General features: G+C 40.6%; 1 protein-coding gene across 2 annotated transcripts in view; it reads left to right on the top strand.

The window, feature by feature from the left end:
* Window positions 1-14,991, top strand: part of adgrg2a (adhesion G protein-coupled receptor G2a) — a 124,238-nt gene that overhangs the window by 45,108 nt on the left and 64,139 nt on the right. For both annotated transcript variants that reach the window (XM_035416333.1, XM_035416332.1), the window contains exons 8-9: window positions 195-265; window positions 10,710-10,780. In XM_035416333.1, coding sequence (XP_035272224.1) covers window positions 195-265; window positions 10,710-10,780 — 142 coding nt within the window. The remainder of the gene's footprint in view (window positions 1-194; window positions 266-10,709; window positions 10,781-14,991) is intronic.

Here is a 14,991-nt window from a genome sequence, read left to right as displayed (position 1 = left end):
AATGTGAAATATATCAAAAACCATACTGGTACAAATTATGATGTTTTTTATGGCACAAATTGGCACAAACCGGCACAAACGCAGCACAAACGAATGACAATATTTTTATTCATGTTCTGATCACATGGGGTGCCAACTTCGCAGAGGTTCTGTGTTTTGATTGTGTTCAAAGTTACAAAATGCTTGTGTTACAGCTGCCTACTACTGGATGTCTGTCAATCTGGAAACCTCTGGAAAGAAGAGCGAGGCTCAGATCAGCGCATGGGTACGTCTGTATTGTACCGCTTTGTGCATGATTAGCAGCTTGATACGTCTGTGTGGTGCTCTGGGATGTGTGCTTCACGAAGGGAAAGAAATATCACACCCTTTAAAGTTAAATTGGGTTTTTGGATCATTTCAGATTTGTGTACGCTTTCAATTTGTCCGGACAGTTTTTATGTGAAATGAAGGGTTTTTTAGATACTTACAGAATTTTCAGCCAGCTGTACAGACAGCATGTTTTAGTGGAGTGTGTTTGAGTGCCACCTCTGCTGACAGCTGACATTGTGTGTCTGATTCACAAATGATTGGGAATAATGTATGTTTGTTTACGACACACAGTGAAATTGGCTGAAACACAGAAATTTTCATGGCCAGTGTTTTGAAAATGCTTGATTTCCAATGACTACCAAAAGCTATTGTGACCTCTGAGTCCTGTTCATTTGTTGTTTTGAGGGTTTGTCTGTCATTGACATATCTGATTCACTCCACCTGCAGTATGTTGATATTTTTGAAAATTTCCTTGAGCACAGTGGTTTCAGGTTGCCAGCACTTTAGGAAACAGTTCCAACTGAAAACTAGGTTAATTTAACTGCTTTCTAAACAATATTTGATTTTCATTGTAGAACGAATGCCACAAGTGTGTTCAGCTGTTATATCTGCAAAAGATGGCTACTTTGATGAGTCAAAAATTAGAATAAATAGTGTTATACAGAACGATTCCATGATTTATTTATTTTTATCTCCAATTATTTATTTGTTCTATGCTTTAATTTCAGAGTACATTGAGACAACTGTGTAAATTTCATAAAAAACTGGAAAAATGGAGGTGTTCTAAAACTTTTAACCGGTACTGTATGTAGACATCTCATAAAAATCACGTTTTCAACGTACAAAAATGCCAAGTTACTCAAAAGTATTGATATCAAAATGACGCCAAGTTATGGTACTACAAACAATATAGACTATCTTGCCTCACCGAAATGACATAAGATGTATTTCAGAGCAATGCTACCCAATATTTCCTCAGTTCTTTCAAGTCACTTGGCCCTGTGTATAAGCATGCACTACATGGACAGGCCAAACATATGTGTGGATGGCTCTCTCACAGTCAAGATTGATTGAATAGGCGTGTATATGTCCAATTTGTATTGGTATGTATGTATTTCGCTGCCCAGACTTTCTGTTGCGTGAATGATAGTATGTTTCTTGGTATAAGTGTGTGTTCGTAAATGTGAATATAACATGCTGCGAGGGAAATGTCCCCATGGGGATAAAGAAGTTCTCTATGTATGTATGTACAATATGTATTTTACGTATTGTACGTAGCAAATATACAATAACTTGCACATGTACTCAAATTCAGTTCAGAAGCATGTATAAACATGTTTTCTGGAGAAATATGCTTCCTGTAGTTACTCAGCAGCAGTTTTGTACATTCATTTCAATGTGTTCCATGAGGCAATTCGAAATATTTGACTCTTTGATCTGACACAAAGTTTGCATGACATTGACAATGGTAAGATTACAAAACACAGGGCCAAGTGACTTGAAAGAACTGAGGAAATATTGGGTAGCATTGCTTTGAAATACATCTTATGTCATTTCGGTGAGGCAAGATAGCCTATATTGTTTGTAGTACCGTAACTTGGCGTCATTTTGATATCAATACTTTTGCGTAACTTAGCATTTTTGTACATTGAAAATGTGTTTTTTATGAGATATCATTTCTTTTTGCAAAGCGTTTTATTATGAGAGTGAGAAATGCGACCCTGTAAGAAACGGTTGTGGATGGCTATCCTTGTGTGAATTTGTACAGTCTGATGAGCGTGTACCGTTCAGCAGTTTCGGTTTGATATATATGTAAAACAGTGGCTGTGAGAAAGGATGCAGTGGCGTAAGCGTAAACGCATCAGAAACGCAGATGAAATATGGCCAGTGTATGTACTCACGGATTTGACGTCCATCCAACGAGCCTTGACTGACAAAAGAATCAGCAAGCCCGTAGAATTATAACTCCCTAGGTCGCAACTTGTGTAGCCTTCTGTCCTGCTCCGTTGTCTGTTATTTCGTGGAGATGCACTTTTAGTGTTTGTAAGGTTTATCCTTCTGTCCTGCTTCGTTGTCTGTTATTTCGTGGAGATGCACTTTTAGTGTTTGTAAGGTTTATAAGGCATTTTGATAGGTAGGAATCCTCTTCGCTGTTTTGCTAAACTAGAACCGGAAAACATGATAGTGGAGAATAGGAGCAGACGCATATGTCCCAGCAGGCTTTGCATATGAGAAAATAACAACAGTGTGAGAGAAATTAGGATGAAATTACGAAATTCCGTAGTTGAAACAATATGTTTTTAGCAGAATGGGCATGTAGGTGAAGGTTTACATGATCACGGAGTATAGTGCGAAGTAAATGGAGTGACCATGAGCGAGCTTATACCTTATATATATACCTTATCGAACGGTATATATAACAGTCGCTATATTGTGTTAACCGTTAAAGTGGAGGGTTAAGTAACGTGTGAAATGTATTGCACTGCTGTGTTTTTTTCATGTTCAGTACTAGTAGTTATAATTATGAGTGAATCATGATTTCAAATGTAATGTTTTAATGGGGAGTTGCAGAACGTACATACATAGTAATTGTTTGTATGTGGCTAGATAGAGAACAGGGCGAGGTAACATGAATGTAGAAACGTGGCGTTTGCTGATAAGAAGGTTTTGTACAGTAGCCAAGTGAAGAAATGTAGTTAGTAGAAATGGCACAGCGGTGAACTGGTGTAACTTTTTAATAAAAGGAGTACATTTGCCGTCATGAAATGCATATGGGTGGCCATGAGTGAGTTTTGGTAAAGCAAATATAAGCGTAAGAGAACGTTAGTGTAAAAGACGAAATTATCTGCCTGAGGACGAGGCAGGATTCAATCGTTCAACCGGAGGTTTACCAGTCTGTCACTTTGTTAGGGGCAGCACCATGACATAGCTATGCAATGCGTGAAATATCATTAGCAAACCTGTCCGTGGTTTTAAAGAAGAACACAGGTGAGTAAGCGCAGAAGAGCTCCCGTTGAATCCATATGGCTTTGCAATATTGTAGCCGGTTAACAATTGAACGTGCAGATGGTACGTCATAATACAGTGTATACGTTCGGGAACGGCTGGTAGATATGGTGCAAAAGCAATAATTGAGAAGTAGTAGACAATTATTAGTGAGGATAAAAGCAGGTTAAAGAGTAACATGGTGGTTGAACGTGACACTTCCCAGTTGTCTTTAGGCAACAACAAAACAAATGTGCATAATTTTTTTATTATTCAGTCATTTCAATGTACTTTAAAACGTATTGTTCTAAGCCTAAATTTCCCACTATAAAAGTTCACCCGAAGCGTCTGGGCATGGTAATGAGAACTGTCAGTTAGCTATGATTGACAGACCGTGACAGACCAAGGCGTAACTTGGCGGGATGGCATACCTGCCATCCCAATATAAAATTAAATGAGTCATTGAGACTCGATTTTTGAGCACACAGAAATGTTAATGAGAATATCTGATCCTTGGGCATTGAGAAAAGATATTACCCATTTGGGTGGGTGGGTAGGTAGGTAGGTAGGTAGGTAGGTAGGACAGATCTTTCGGAAATTCATCATGTACCATACAGCAATCGTCAGACAAACTAACAGACAAGTACAATACCAACAACCACAATGACAACAACACCAACAACAAACAACAACAGAACACCTCAACATAATCACAGACCTATACATAACATATTACCAAAGTTCTCTTCATATTATAAGGTGCAGCATCCTCACACACTGAGGTTCAGTTATTTTGTTTCACAGTTTGTTCAGCAATGCAATACTGGTAGACACAAATGATCTGCGAGCCCAGTTGGTTCGGAGGGATGTCACCCTATACCGTCTGCCTGATGGTAAGGGCTCGTATACGCTAAATAGGAAATGTGATACATCTCTAATAATCGCCTGCCTCATCACTCGGGACAGGTTATCGTCATGCAATTTTGGTGTTGTCCAGCAATCTTACTGGACATATTGACTATCTGTCCAGTAAGATACCAGGCAATGGAACAAAAAGTTAAAATGCTCTCCACAAAGGAGCGATAGAAGAGGACTAATATATCTCTGTCCACTCTAAACTGTCTCAGTTTACGCATGAAATATAGACGCTACAGACCTTTCTTATAGATAACATCTGTGTTAGAATTCCATGACAGTTTAGCATCTATTATTGTTCATAGGTTCATAAGCTTCAGATGGTGGCTGGCCATCCAGGTGGAGATGTCAGCCAGGCAGGAAGAGATCTTATCATTGACCTGTGTGGCCGAGGGGGGGAAAGAAAAGAAGAGTTGTGTGTCGTCTGCATAACAATGATAGGAAAAGCCATGTGAATTAATGACTGAACCAAGAGATCTGGTGTATAAGGAGAACAGCAGAGGACCCAGTACAGATCCCTGCGGCACTCCCGTAACAAGTGGATGAGAAGCAGAGGCAGACCCCTTCCAGGTGGCCTGGTAGGTCCTATCTGCAAGATAGGAAGCGAACCAAGACAGGGCAGTCCCGGCAATTCCCATCTCAGCCAAGGTGGAGAGGAGTATTTTATGGTTGACCGTGTCAAAAGCTGCAGACAGGTCAAGAAGGATCAGGACAGAGGAGAGGTGTGAGGCTCTTGCAGTGGCAAGTGCCTCCGTCACAGCTAGGAGTGCAGTCTCTGTTGAGTGCCCGGATCGGAAGCCAGACTGGTGAGGGTCTAGCAGGTTGTTCTGATGGAGAAAAGAGGTTAGTTGTTTAAGAACTGCCCGTTCAAGGGTTTTGGACAGAAAGGGTAGAAGGGATACGGGGCGATAATTCGTTACATCGGAGGGGTCTAAGGTGGGTTTTTTGAGAAGTGGGGTAACACGAGCCATCTTAAAATCAGAGGGAACGTGACCAGAGGAGAGAGAGGAATTAACAATGGAAGACAGATAGGGAAGGAGCTCGCTGGAAATGGATTGAAGAACTTTAGATGGGATGGGGTCAAGTGGACAGGTGGTTGCGCGATGAGAGGTGATGAGTTGTAATACATCGGAGTCCTCCAGCATTTCAAAGGAGGTCAGTGTGGCTGTGGGTTTATCCCGGGGGGTTGGGGGGCTCACTGGATGGGCGAAGGAGTTCCGGATTGTAGCCACCTTTCCTTCAAAGGCGACCAGAAAGTCATCTGCGGAGAGGGAAGAGGGAGGTGGGGGTGGAGGAGGAATGAGGAGGGAAGAGAAGGTGGAGAATAGTTTACGTGGATTAGAGACACATGCGCTGATCTTGGATTGGAAAAAAGAGGCTTTCGCAGACGTGAGGGCAGATGTGAAAGTCGCCAGCAGGGTATGGTATGCGGTCAGGTCATCAGAGGATCGGGATTTCCTCCACTTCCTCTCTGCAGCCCGCAGTGATGTTCTGCTGGAGCGTAGTGACTCGGTCAGCCATTGGCAGGGGGGTGAGGAGCGTGCTGGTTTGGAGACAAGAGGACAAAGTGAGTCGAGGGACTGAGAGAGGCAGGAGTTGAGGGTGGAGGTGGCAAGATCAACTGGCAGGTTAGAGAAAGACGCAGGAGGGGGAAGTGTAGACTGAGCGGTGGAGATGAGGGAGGATTGTGACAGAGTAGGGAGATTTCTCCTGAAAGTTACTGTGGGTGAGCTATTGGATGAATTGAGGGGGAGTAAATAGGAGAGGGAGAAAGAAAGAAAGAAGTGGTCCGAGACATGGAGGGGAGTTACTGTAAGTTGGGGAATGGAGCAGCCTCTGGTGAATACAAGGTCTAGTTGGTTACCAGCCTTGTGTGTGGGAGGTGAAGAGGACAGGGATAGGGCGAAAGACTGGAGGAGTGAGGCAACCCTGGACAGTTGGGAGGTTTCTGGTGGGAGGTTGAAGTCTCCCAGTAGAATAGCAGGAGTGCCATCCTCAGGGAGGGAGCTCAGGAGAGTGTCCAGCTCGTCCAGAAATGAGCCGAGTGGACCTGGAGGGCGGTACAGAACAATAATGTGAAATTTTGAGGGATGAGTTACAGTAATCGCATGAAATTCAAAGGAGGAGAAAGTAGGGTTAGGACTGGGGAGGACACAGAACTTCCAGGACAAGGAAATGAGTAAACCGGTACCCCCGCCTCGGCCAGAGGCCCTGGGGGTGTGCGAGAAGGAGTATCCCGCAGACAGTGCAGCTGGGGTGGCGGTGTTATCGGGAGTGATCCAGGTTTCCGTGAGAGCCAGGAAGTCTTGGCAAAGGCAGTAATGAAGTCAGCTTTCTGGACAGCTGACTGGCAGTTCCATAATCCACCTGTGACAGTGAATTCCTGAGGTGTGGATAAGGGTGGGTAGATCAAGTTAGATAAATTACGCCTGCGGTGAACAGACCATTTGGGGCGAGGCAGCGCACACAAGGGAATGGGGTTTAAAAACATGATAAACTGATGAGGAGGCTGCCTATGGCAGCCTCCGCTGGAGCTATAAATACCGGGTGACAATTACGTGCTTGCATTCGCTTCATTAGGGCAGATAAGCACCAGGTGAAGCTACTCGAAATATATAGAGGGTAAATAAAACTGGGGAAATAGTGCTCCCATTTACTCACTGTAATCGTTCAGTCAGAAAGGACTCTACCCATCTGATGATGTTACTATTTACTCCTAACTGCAATAGTCTCTCCATCCTAATATGGGGTCTGTTAGTATTGAATGCTGACAAAAAATCCACAAAAAGAACATGAGCATATTGTTTGGGCCGATCAAGATGACAATAAATATTATGCAGCATATACAAAAGAGCATCCTCCGTACTCCTCCCATTTCTATACGCAAATTGTAAGGGGTCAAGTTCATGTTGCTCTTCCCTAAGAACATGGTTTAAAACAATCCTCTCGAGGCTCTTCATTACAATTGATGTTAAAGCAACTGGTCGATAATCATTTAAAACAAACGGGTTTTGACATTTTTGGTACCGGCACTAGTTTTCCATGCCCTGGGGATATCATGTGTATCAACAAACAGAGGGCTAAGTTGTTCCCTATACTCCTTCAGAACCCTACCTCTGATCCTGTCAGGACCAAATGCCTTTCTTGGATTGATCTTTTTAAAGGTTCTACAAACCTCCTCTGTTATGAGTATGACCAAGGACTGGCCACAGTCAAATTGTTGCCTAATTGAGTTACGTTCAGTGGAGAAATCTGATGCATCAAACCTAGCATATAATGTATTTAAGTCATTAGCAAAGGTCAGATCATCCTCATTGTCACTAACATGTCTTTTCTTCTCCTCCTTCCCTATCATTGTGTACACTCTCTGCGATGCCTGCCTTGAATCATTACCCCTCATCTTCCCCTCAATTTTCAATTTGTATTTATGCTTGCAATCATTGTTTATTTGCCTTATTTCCTTTTGTATAGCTTTCATTTGGGACACATCCCCCTGTTCAAAAGCCCACCTTTTCTTTTTCAGTGCTACTTTGAGTTCCCTATTTACCCATGGTTTATCATTTGGAAAAACCTTAATGGTTTTTTCTGGGATTACACAGTCCACACATAATTGTATATAGTCTGTCACCACAGAGTTGAGTTCTTCCAGGTCCCTGCAAGTGCCGATAAAGGTATTCCATGTTGTACAGTCAAAACAACCTTTAAGGCACTCCATTTCTTAGTAGTTCTTAACTCAGGCTTGCTGGATTTGAGCCTCTGTTTGTAGTGAGGGAACAGGTAGACTATATTGTGATCCGAGTCCCCAAGGGGTGGTTTTGGATAGCCCCTGTAAGCATCCTTAATGTTACCAAAGCACAAGTCAAGTGCCCTCTCCCCTCTTGTGGGGCAATTAACGTATTGGTAAAAGTTAGGCAGTACATTTTTTATGGAACAGCAATGGGGGTGCAATGTTTTCTAACTTAGCCACTGTGTCATATATTACACCTGCCGCAGTCTTAGTGTTAGCATGGGGGATGAATATATACAACAGTGACAAACACTTGCCCAAACTGCCTGGGCAGGTAGAAAGGCATAAATGACAGGGATAAAAGCTCAATGTCCTCCGAACAATAAGAATCCCTGAGTGTGTAGTTGCTGCTCCATCTCTCATTTATATAGACACAAACCCCCCCTCCCAGTTTTTTGCCTGTTACCTGTTCAGTCTTATAGGGTCACTAAACCCAGTGACCCGAAGTGTGGAGTTGTCAATCGTCTCCTTAAGGCATGTTTCGGGATGAGCTCTTCCTCTGGGATAAATGAGGTTCAGCTTTGCAAAATTGTCTCACAAATGAAATCTTCCACCTGGCCCCTAGATCCCATTCCAACAGAGTTTTTTAAAGATGTCTTTGCTTGTTTATGTGATAATGTGCTGAAAATAATAAAGTGTTCTTTAGAGACTGGTAACTTTCCTGATGCTCTAAAGACTGCTGTAGTGAGACTATTGCATAAGAAAAATGATTTGGACTGCTCTATTCTCAGTAATTTTCGACCTATATCAAATCTCCCTTTCCTAGGTAAAATACTAGAAAAACTGGTCTTTACCAACAAAATAGTTTCCTAAATGAAAACGGTATTCATGATGATTTCCAGTCTGGTTTTTGCTCAAATGATAGCACAGAGACAACAATGGTGAAGGTAGTTAATGACCTCAGACAGAGTATTGATGATAATAATATACAGTTCTTATTCTTTTAGACTTAAGTGCTGCATTTGACACCATAGACCATGAAATACTAATGCACCGCCTTAAGAATTGGGTTGGTCTCTCAGTGCTAAAATGGTTTCAGTCATATTTGATAGGGAGGAAATTTGATGTCTGTCTAGGTGACCATGTCTCAAAGAAGGCTGAGATGACTTGTGGAGTTCCACAGGGATCGATATTTGGGCCTCTACTCTTCACTCTGTATATGCTCCCCTTAGGCAAAATTATTGGCAAACATGGTGTAAAATTCCATACCTATGCAGATGATACACAGTTATATATGTCTGTAGGGCCAGATGACGAAAATGTTTTTCATCCATTTGTTAACTGTCTGTCAGTCAGACATCACTAGCTGGATGTCCAAAAACTTCCTGAAATTGAATGAGGAAAAAACAGAGGTTCTTCTTGTAGGTCCACGCATTCAGAGGGGAAAACAAATTGGGCCCTCTTGGGATAAAATCTAAACCAAAAGTAAAGAACTTGGTGGTCATTTTTGATTCTGATTCTTTAATTCACACAAACTCAGTGACAAAAACTGCATTCTTTCATTTAAGAAACATTTCCAGAGTAAGACCTTTTCTCTCGCAGTCAAATTCCAAAAAGCAAATACATGCATTTATCACAAGCAGACTTATTTATTGCAATGCTCTTTTTGCTGGACTTCCAAAAGAGTCAATTAATAGCCTACAGCTTGTTCAAAACGCAGCTGCAAGAATACTGACCAGGACAAAAATGAGAGCTCACATTTCCCCTGTCCTTGCTACCTTGCATTGGCTACCTGTGGCTTTTAGACTTGATTTTGAAGTTCTTTTACTTGTTTTTAAAGCATTAAATGGCTTTCCACCTAAATTATATCAGCGGTTGCATATCTAAATATGTCCCAAATCGAGCCTTGAGATCCTCTAGTGCTGGTCTGCTCAAGATTCCAAAGGCAAAACATAAACAAAGTGAAGTGGAGTTAGCCTTTTGTTTTTATGCCCCAAAGATGTGGAACACTCTTCCAGAACATATCAGATTTGCACCGTCAGTTGACAGTTTTAAAACACAGCTGAAAACGCATCTATTTAGGATGGCTTTTAGTTAGTACATTTGTTTTATTATCGGATTTATGTTGGATTTTTATGTATTAAAATTTTTTATTGTTTTTATATGCATCTTATTATTCTCCTATTTTATGTACAATCCCTTGTATAATTGTTATTTTTATTGTATATGTTTTCCATTGCCTTTATTTTTCTTCCATTTCTTTTAATTGCAAATGCTTTTCTGTGAAGCACTTTGGGCTGCAAACCATTGTATGAAAAGTGCTATATAAATAAAGTGATTATTATTATTATTATTATTATTATTATTATTATTATTAATATTAATAATAATAATAATAATAATAATAATAATAATAATAATAATAAAGCACAGCAAACAACTTTCCCTGTACGTTATGTTCCCTTGTTTCCTTTTTGCATATTATCTTGCTCTGAATGACATCAGTATTCCTCAACCCAAAATATTCCTAAAAGATGGAAGATCATTTTTGATACAAAACCCTATATTTCTGCAATGTCTTTTGCACTCAAAGCTTTTTGTTGGTGGCAGTAATTTGCTTGTTGAACGTAAAGTGGAAACTTGTGATTCAGAAATTGTGTGTATCCATATCGCAATGCCACTTCACACTACTAAATGTATGGGTTAGGCATAATCTGTCTGACTGTGAGTGATCATATGATTGTCTAATTGATTTGAAACCTGCATTCCTCAGCTCTCCCAAGTCTTCAGTATTTCCACTTGTGTGTCGTCTAATCACACGATAATCAGCACCTCTTCTGACAGGTATGGACACTGCTAGCAGGTGTTACAATGTCTCTGTGTTGCATACAGTATGTTTGTGTGTGTGTGTGTGTGTATTCTTTTATGAGTCTGTACAGTTATTGTAACAGCTTTAAATCTGAGAGACTTAGGCTACCATACAGGGAAAGTGTAAGAAACCCCTCAGATATGCCAAACAGTACGTCATGGTCACCAACAGCAATTAACCAAAATGTATCACGTCGAGGTCACCAACTGTAAGAAAGCCCTCCGCAAACAAAACAAAAATAATGTTTAAACCTTTCCTCTGTGTTATGCATAGACGGAGGAGACTGCTGTCCACCAGTAGTGTGGCTTTATACAAATTGCTATCTATCTTGGTAGATGTGGACATGTCTTTTTCTTGTGTAGCCTGCATAAATATAATTGTGCATCCTGCTACGACACTAGAAGTTAGGCAAGTGGCTACGAGATGCAGATATCCTGAGTTCTATGTGTATGTTTGGACCTTAAAACTGCTGGGTGTGCAGTGTTAAGATTCAAAGAGGAATGCTAGGTTAAAATTAATGCAGTTTATTTTTCAGTGTGTCTAGTAATAATTACAATATACAATGGTCCAAAATGGCTATACGCGTAAATGGCTTGTACGTGCAGGATACCATGTTGATGAGTCCCCGAACCACTGCACGTTTCCCCTTATATACAAAACAATCAAAGCAAAACACCAAGTCATTAGATAAAGACACAATCATGACAAAACAGTGTAGATCAATGACCCTCCTTGCACTACCTCTATCACACTGGGTTAATCTTTGCATCTGGATGGGTGCTGACCCATAGGTATCAAGATCTTTAGTCAGCACCCCATCACCAAAGACACCTACTTGTTTCCCAAGACATCAGTTTTTCAACTTTACAAAACCTGATTACATTGTATTACGGAGAACCTAAAGTTTGCATAATGTTGATCTAATCAGATGTTTTGCAACTGAGGACTGTCTCTTGATCACAATTGCTGACTCCCTGTCAGCACAGTAAACAGTCGGTTTTATTTTGAGGGTCTGATAAGAAGCAGACTTTTGAAGACCAGACACAAGAAATTGGCATAAGAAAAAAAGAATACCCTTTAACTAAATGCAGTAAAACAGGTAAAAGAAGCAACAAAAAAAAAACTTTAAAAAAAAGTTTTTCCAAGGTAATGTGTTCGCTGGATAGTATCTTGTCTGTATCAGTTCTGCCTTATGGTTTTCCTTCCCCAGTTAGTGAGATGGGTAGCTGCCTCTCTTACTGTCTCCGCTCTAGCAACTTGCTCTTATTTAGCGTTGACTGTTGACTAGAGTCCTCTGGGTTACCTCCAGGCCTCCATGAGCTGGCTGTGGATCATGCTTCTCTGCTTAATGTTACACCCGGAAGGCAAAGGACTGTATCTCAAGGAACCTGTGGGTAACACAAGCATTGTTCTGCCTGTTCAGTGCCATCTATTTTAACCCCTTAGCGCACAAGCCAAATCTTGCCAATCCTTGCCCATTTACCCTATTTAAAGCTTTATAACTCCAGGTGTGAACACCACAGAGACTTGAAAAATGGCTTAAATGAAGCAAGACATTTGTACAATTTATAATACTAACGCAGATTAGTTTATATTCATAATTTTGGAAGAAATAAAGTGCCACAAATGCAATTGTCTAGGCAAAAAATCCAAAATAAATTTGTACTTTTTAAGTTTGCAATGAAATACTTGAGAGATTGCACATATACAGGAGGTTAAACTATACATGTGCTAGATCAAAAACTTCTTGACCACAAGTTCATAAAATCTACTATAGATGTATGAAGCAAAAACTAAGCAGTGTACGTAGCGTCTCCAAATCTATCCAAAATGTCTAAATTATGCATTGCTGTAAATCACAACATATTCACGTATTTCACTACAAATCAACTGTTTTGACTCAAGAAAATCACTGTCCCATAATTATCAAATGGGAATTACAAGCTTTCAGTCAGGACAGTGGTCTAAAATAGCTAGGTGTCCAGAAACATATCCAAAATCTCTCCAAAATTGAATAAAATGCTTTTTGTCCATTATAAAGCATATAAATGAGCCCCTTATGAAGGTTTAAGATGAAACATTGCTATCAGATTTAAAAAATAATGCAAAAATATTGTCACACAATGCGGTACAGTACCTAAATGTGTAATAATTGAGCGCTACCATGGATGTAATAATCTTGTGTGTATTTCTATACTCTGTACTCTCGTGTGTTTTCTTGAATGGGGATGGCACAACATGAAAACAATTTTCAACCGTCCACCACGTTTTGGCAATGTTCCAACTCTTACGTCATCACTGTTGCATGCTTCACAAAAACTATTACACTACCATCTAACACTTACATTACAGTGTGAAATATTCACGTTATATAACACCACTAACCTATTTAAAGATACTCAATTTCAAAAAATAACATATATAACCGAAATATTTTGAGCAGTAATACTTACATAGCAATGATGAAATCTCTATGTTCAATAGATGGAGATCAATGATACTGTTCCATTCGCTTCTGTTTTGCTCCAGAAAACTATGTCAGCTAGGTCTATCAGCAAACATATTGCTTAGCTATGTTCTGAAGTCCTCAATAATAATAGTATTTTCCAAGAAATTACGAAATATCGTTGACCACGTTTTGTTAGGTGCAGCGTATTTTTCTGCTAAGAGTGAATGCGTAAGTGAATGCGATGCTAAGAATATTTTCTGTTACACTGACCTATAAAACGCTATTCCAAAAGCAGAATTAGACATGTTGTACATCGTTAGAAAGCTTATACTCTCGCCTACTGAATAAATGAATTGTCAATCAAGCCTGACTGTACTAAAAAGGGCGATGACACCGTAAACAACAGGTGTGGTATTACGCACAGCTATTTTGGAAGATACCCAGGCGTCACAAATGCGCGTACATTTTCCAAACGGATTGTCCAAGACAATATATAACCACACAGTCTCAAAAGGGACATCTCTACGTGTAAAACCAACAGTAAGGATGTATATTTATTCAATATTTAGTCCCAGATATTGACTAGAATGACATGGTATCATTTTTAAAAAATTGTCTCGTTTATTTTGTTATTCAGTGAGCAGCGTTTTCACTGCTGTATAGGCATATCTTAGGGCTATTGTCGGGTTTATCTTGTTGCTATGACGGAATATGATTTTTTAGTGGTGAAAGAATATTTCACCAAGATAGACAATGTTATCTTAGGGTGGGGGGTGTTTTTTAGATGAGACTGCAGGGAGGGGGTGCGTGATAAATGAACGACCAGAGCGACAATGGTGGGGCTGCGAAACTCCATTTTCGGCATAGTTGTCGTGTATCGTCTACTAATGAAACTAAAACAACGCGTTTCTGTTTTTACCTCACACTTTGGTTGCAGTAGCACCGAATGTTTGAGTTTAGTAATCTCCACTAAACTCAAACCACTAGGGGCTCAAGAGATGAGGTTAAGGGCATGTGATCTGTGACCAGGGTGAACTTTTGTCCAACCCGAAATATTTCAGTTTAGACATTTAATTGTCAAGCCTTCCTTCTCTATGGCTGTATAATTCTTCTCATGCTTCAAAGATGTACATGATTGGGTGTTCTACTCAATTTACCCCCTGTGCTAAGATAGCCCCAAGCCTGTTTCCAAAGTATCAGTCTGTAGAATGAGGAGTATGGTGTGGCCAGGACAGGTGCGGCACAGAGGGCCTCTCAGAGGGCTTGATATGCCTGGCCTGCTTCCTGGTTCCACTCGGTGGGGCTGCCAGTTATGCATGAGATTATGAAGAGACCAGGGTTGCATAACATAGCACAAACTGTCTATAATACCCCACTAAGCACAATAAAGTTTTTACCTGTGGCTTAGACTTGAGGGGTTGGTTTTGCTTCATTCAGTTTCTTGAACAAATTCATGTGATAAATCTGATGGCCCATGTGGCAGCCAGGCTGTCTCACTTGGTAACTCACAGGACTGGTTTGCCGCCATCTCACCAGAAATTTGCACTTGTTAGTGGGTATGAGAATGAGGACCTTCTCACCTGGCCACAATTTTTTAACATGTTGTACACCCATACTTGTGCTGCCTGGGCTTCTCAGTGTGTGCCTGTACCAAAGTCAGCACTTTAGCCATCTGCTGTTACATGGTGTACCTGCATCAAATCACAGAGGGGAGGTTTGACGGCTGCTACTCCCATG

Source organism: Anguilla anguilla, chromosome 4, assembly GCF_013347855.1.
Source record: "Anguilla anguilla isolate fAngAng1 chromosome 4, fAngAng1.pri, whole genome shotgun sequence".
NCBI lineage: Eukaryota > Metazoa > Chordata > Actinopteri > Anguilliformes > Anguillidae > Anguilla > Anguilla anguilla.
This window is presented reverse-complemented; position numbering and strand designations above follow the sequence as displayed.